We start from the raw sequence: 5,752 nt of genomic DNA, 5'->3' as shown, positions 1-5,752 counted from the left end.
TATGGTCACCTGCATGGTGGTTTAATTTAAATTAAACGCCATATAAAGTGTGATGTCAACAGGCAAATTGAGGTCGTTTTAGTTCAGGTCAAAAGTGCTTTGCTAATCTACAATTTTGAAGATTAAGAGCAAAGTTTATAGCTCAATCAACTGAAATCGAGGTATCACAAAGGGAGTAGTCATTGCAGTACAGTGGTAAGTATCTTGCCAACTAGTGCTACAGCTATACAGGTAAATCAGATCGTCGAGATCACAGCTAAGCCTAGCAGAGAGCTTTGAATTAGGAAAACCACTGGTCACCCATGGGAGAGGCTAGAAAAAGGGAATACAAGTGCTCAGCAGGTCAGTAACAGGGTTGAAAGAAAAATGGAGCAGCAGATGCAACAGCCACAGTCAATGGCAACATCGGCAAATCAAAGCAGTTATGATGCAGCTTCAAGCTCATTAATAACAGTCAAGTCAGTTGGCGTCAGGTTGGAGTTAATAGGTCATTTCAAAGACTTTCCATGCTACATGGATGATGCAGACAATCGCTATCTAAAGTCCAAGCAAAATGCGTTGAAAAGCCCGACAATACAGGTTGTGGAAGTAGAAGAAGCTACCAACATGGCTAATTCACAAAAGAACCTAATGGAAGATTGTTTAGGATCGGTGTACATGAAGCTCAAACCAGGTAGTGAGTTGGACATAATAAAATTGCACAGGCAAGATCTTCCAGAGGTTAGCAGTTGTCGAGTCACTGTGCACTTGATAAAGTCAAATTACAAGGACAAAAACTATAGCAGTCTCTATAGAGATATGGAGGGTAGATGGTACCAAGCAGAAACACCTCAACAAGCGACGGAAGAGCCAGATCAATGCTTCATAGCTCATGAAGATGGTTCAAAGTTGGGTTACAAATACATGTCTACAGGGGGTAATATTTACCTCTTGATAATGAGCTTATCTTTAGCTTCCAATACAGATACAGTGGTAGCTTAGAACAGAGAAATCACTCAAGAGACGGGGCCTACTATAATCAATCTGCCAAAAATGAAGACATAGTCAGCAAGAAGGAATTCCTTGAAGCCATGTGTAAACGACAGTTGCCTTCAACCACTTCAGAAGTCAACAAGCAACCTAAACCAATAGCCCTTCATTGGATCCACGAAACGAGATGGAAAGATCCAATTTATGTAGATTCTGATGGACAAAGATGGGTTCAAGTCACGTGGGAAAGGACATTTAGCGAGTCAGTTCCTAGGACACTATGGGCAACGCGCATTGGAGACAAGAGCTATGATATAGATGGAAGATGCTATGAATTAGATCTTATTGCAGATAAATTCTCGGAAAGAGCTGCAACTTTCATCTTGTCACCTTCAACTCCACAAGACCAAATTGAGCAACGAACACATGACGAAATGATATCTAACCAAGTAAATATTGGTCACACTGCCACTATTGCACAAAGTCAATCATTAGAAGATAGGGAAGTGCACTTTAAAAGCTCTAGGCTTCCACTGACACATGATCAGACTTCGAATTTGTATGATCACAATTCAACTCCTTTCATTACACAGATGAGTGCCACAACACAACATTCACCGGTACAGAACACTACACATGCACCACAAAATGTACCAACACAAACACACGTACAATCAATGGAAGAATCAGCTATTGAGTTAGCACGACTTCACAAAGACCTAGCTCAATCAACTGAGCTAGATGACAAAGCTAGAATATCGACATCTGGCATAAGAAAGATACCTCTTACAGATAGGGAACACTCTCAGATGGGGGGAGCCCAATCTCCACCTCACTTACTGCAATCAGGACAACCCTATCAACTGCAAACAGCAAAGGAGAGTCACAATACTCTCTTAACAGAAGCCAAATACAGGATCGAATCGACAACATAGTCGTAAGACTATACAGAAGCCACAGATAAAGGATCACATGTTGATAACAGACATAGAATTAAAGTTGGTCACTGAAGCAGGGGCTGAAACGACCATCTACCAGGGTTATAATGGAAGCTATTACAAGCTTCTTGAGAATGCCACAGTCGAAAAAGATAAGGGCAATCAGTCAAAGCCAGCGTCAGTGTTGGTTTTTAAGTATCTACATGTCATGTTGATGACATATTTGATCCAGGATACTATGGGCAACGAATACCAACAATATTATGGACAGATACGTCGACCAGGTATAGAACAAATAGGAATAGATGTGCATTGCTACAAATGTGGCATTGATCATCTAATACCCAATTGCCCAGTAAAGATGCACTTAGATATGAAGAAGCAGCAAAACCAAGACAGTATCAGACTGCAAGCAACAGAATCATTAAAGCAGACATCTACAAATAGAAAGTAGCCAGAAAGAAAGCATATCTTGTCAAAGGATACCAGAGACAAACTGATGACTAAAATATTGGAGGTCAAAGGCGTCAATGATATTTCGATTAAAAATCAAGCTGCCAAAAAAGATCAGCTACAAAAGATGGTCTCAAATAGCTTGGAATTTTTCACGCCTGAAGTCGAAAGATTCAACAAAGATGCAGCGGGCGAGCCAATGTCAGAGGAAGTGGATGAAGAAATTATCTGTGACCCAGAACCAGAGCAGGTATGGGCAGTCAAGGACTGGCCACTGAAGATTTCAACAAGCAAAAATGTGGAATCAAAGATTCTACATAATAATGCTAATAGCACAGATAGTTCAGCGCTAATGAATGTACCTCAGAATTCAACAAAGCCAGAGATCAAGTCTCAAAGCCAAGAAACAAACATCTCAAAGTATTCAAAGGCAGACTTGAATCAAAAGGCAGAGGCGGTCATAAAGACAGATCCTAATATTGTCTCGCCAATGGAAGATGCCACAGAACCAAAGGTGACACAAATCACAATTAACTTGAACAATCAGAATCAAATGGTGCATCAAGCACATGAAGCCTATCAAAAGACCTACATACAGATCAATAAAGAGAAATGTGAACCAAAGGCCACGATAAGCATTGCATCTGGAGAAAAGAGTCAACATACTTCTGCCCAGCTGGCAAAGGAATTAAAGACTCAAACAGATTGTCAAAAATAGAGGCACAAAGGACTGTTCAAGTCAGTTTAGATGCAGAACTCACCAAAGCATGTCATCCACAAGCAAAGAAGTCCAACAAGGAAGTCACAAATGCAGCTAAACAATCAATGAGAACAGTTGTGGGTTCAACACCCCAGGAAAAGATAGACCAACAATCTAGACTAAAGTATAAAAAGGTCTTTCAACCAAAATACCCAACGAAGAGTAAACAAAGACACAAGCAGCACACCAAAACCTATGTTGCGGCCAATGACATCAATGTCAAAGATCCAGTTTGGGTAAATGATCCTAGTCCAAACAATTCAGGTAAACAAATGGGATGGATTGCCTCCCAGTACAGCTTAGAAGAGCAAGGCTACTACAGTGGTCATCCAAATGTTTGGTTACCTAAACCAAAGATATCAGGCTATACAGTAGCAAGTGGCTTCAAACCAAAACAACAAACAAGTAAATCAAGATCAAATTCAACTCAAAATAGGAGATTGAACAACAGGGCTAGAAGCAGGTTCAAAAACGATTCTCAATCTAGAAGGCCTACATATCTTCAAGGGAATTTACCAACCGTGATTCCCAAAAATGGCAAGGAACAAATACAATTGAATACAAAAGTACAGACAAAAATATTTGTGCCATCAAATATACTTCAAGCGCAGGGATATTACAAAGGACAAAAACAAATCTGGCTACCCAAGGCACCAAGACCAAATTTTACACAACTTGAAGATAATTACAGCTACAAACACCGACAAATCAAGGATACAGGTCCAAAACATCAATATGTCATCTGTAAAAATAAGCCAACAACAAATAGCAGATACATATGGGTGCCAAAGCAGACAAACGAGCAGAAGAAGATTGAAGTCATCTCCCACTTCCAACGAAATGAAACTAGCCAATCTTCTCAGATAATGGAACAAAAGTTAAAACAAGCAATTTTGACAACCAAGGTCACCCAGGTATGGCAAAAAAAACCTACTTTGCCAATATGGTCCTTTAATAACCCTCTTTTTGAGGATCTAAGCTCTAAATGTCTAGATATATACTTTGTTGAGAGCTCAAGACAATAGTCAAGTCAAAAAATGTCAAGAGTCGGCAGCTGAGCCGCTAAATGAGCAAAGTGTTAGACCTAAGCTTCAAGTCCTAATATTTTTCGGTGGTCTATGAGTCTAGCTATTAGGCTATAGCTCAAGCTGTAAGAGTTGAGCGTGATTATATCAAGTCGCTCATTCTAAATAGGTGAGCATAGTCAATCTATTATTTTAATCATGGTGGAGAGGCGAAGTGTTCAAAACAAAACACACACGCACTTGTGCACATTAGGAGAGTACGAACCATTGCATCAAACGCCCTTCTCAAGAGTAGTGGAAGCTAGTAAAGTGAATTTAATTTACTTTTTTAGCTGCATTAACTCTGAGGAGCACCCATCAATACTCTTCTCTCGCACAGCATAATCTTACCCATGCATAAATCTGTGCAAGCATATCGAATGTCCCATGATTGGACATTTGCATTACGCACTCTTTATTGTTCCACCCATGCACTCACCTTGCAGGTACATGCAGCAACAAAGCAACTCCAGACTCAAGGCAGATCATCGACCCTTTTCAAGGGACAGAAGGCTTAAACAATTCACTTTCACGTTATTTATATAAGCCCACTCAATTCAGTCCCTAAACACCCATCATTGTATATTACCATAATAAGATCACATACCTTTGGGCACTTTTTCCCATGAGGTTTTTCCTCATTGGTAATCCAGGGTTTCCAGACCCTAAGGTACTATACATAGCCTTTTAATTTGCTTTATTCCCATAATAACTCAAGCCAATTGCTTTTACACAATGCCTAATCTCATATTACACCAACAAGTCAACCCAACAGCTTACAGCTCTTCAAAACAACATTCACCACCAATTTCAAATCTCTCCAGTGCCAGCCAACCAGGTAGCACACGAGGACGTGCACTGAAATCGGATGGGGGGAGTGTTTGGTAGCTAAGTCAACAATGGCCAAACGGACCAGTCAAAGATGCTATTTACTATTTTTAGTAAATGCTAATGAGGCTAGATGATGAGGATGCAAAGTAAAGATGAAGATGAAGCAAATACAAGCAACAGATGCAAAGAAGAGTTGGAATTGATGACTATCTATGGAGTTACGGTTACAATTGACGGTCACTTAAGTTTTAGGATTTTCCGTCAAATGATCGCAAATGCTGGTTGTAATTATGTTTTGGGCTCATCAAGAGTTCCAAGTTGTAAACATTGAGCTATATTTAGATCCTAGGCAGTGCAGATAGCAGATTAAGTGAGTTTGGCCATTTGAGTGCCCGACCACTTCTAAAAAAGCCTAGAGAGTATATAACTCAAAACACACAATGTGAAAGGGGATTCTTACTCACTTGAGATAAGCTTTGTGAGGAAGGCGATGGCTACGGAGTTCTTGAGCTTTCTACGCGCGTACATGGACGATTGTCTAACCTCTTCTCTCTCATTTGCTCATGGTGTAATCAATCCTTGATTAATCAAAGATTAGTGGCTGATTTGTTGATTAATCTCTCTCTTTTTTCATATTTCCCTCTTGTTTAAGCATGCTACTAAGTGTGTGTAGGCTTGTGTAGAGTGTTGGTGCCCGGTGTGGTCATTCTATGCTATTCTATGCTCATTGTGTGCTT

General features: G+C 40.1%; 1 protein-coding gene across 1 annotated transcript; it reads left to right on the top strand.

Moving 5' to 3' along the window:
- The first annotated feature begins 513 nt into the window (after nucleotides 1-513).
- LOC147458852 (uncharacterized) lies at nucleotides 514-751 on the top strand. The gene is made up of 2 exons (XM_086509707.1): nucleotides 514-673; nucleotides 705-751. Exons 1-2 carry the CDS (start codon nucleotides 514-516, stop codon nucleotides 749-751), a joined length of 207 nt encoding a protein of 68 aa, XP_086365833.1.
- The last annotated feature ends 5,001 nt before the right edge of the window (nucleotides 752-5,752 follow it).

The sequence above is a fragment of the Adiantum capillus-veneris genome, chromosome 4 (genome assembly GCF_014529385.1).
Source record: "Adiantum capillus-veneris isolate H3 chromosome 4, ASM1452938v2, whole genome shotgun sequence".
Taxonomy (NCBI): Eukaryota; Viridiplantae; Streptophyta; class Polypodiopsida; order Polypodiales; family Pteridaceae; genus Adiantum; species Adiantum capillus-veneris.
This window is presented reverse-complemented; position numbering and strand designations above follow the sequence as displayed.

Coding starts and splice junctions, on each gene's coding strand:
- LOC147458852 (XM_086509707.1), top strand. CDS start 514: ATGGATGATGCAGACAATCGCTATCTAAAGTCCAAGCAAAATGCGTTG. Junction 674..704: donor GTACATGAAGCTCAAACCAG/GTAGTGAGTTGG, acceptor AAAATTGCACAG/GCAAGATCTTCCAGAGGTTA.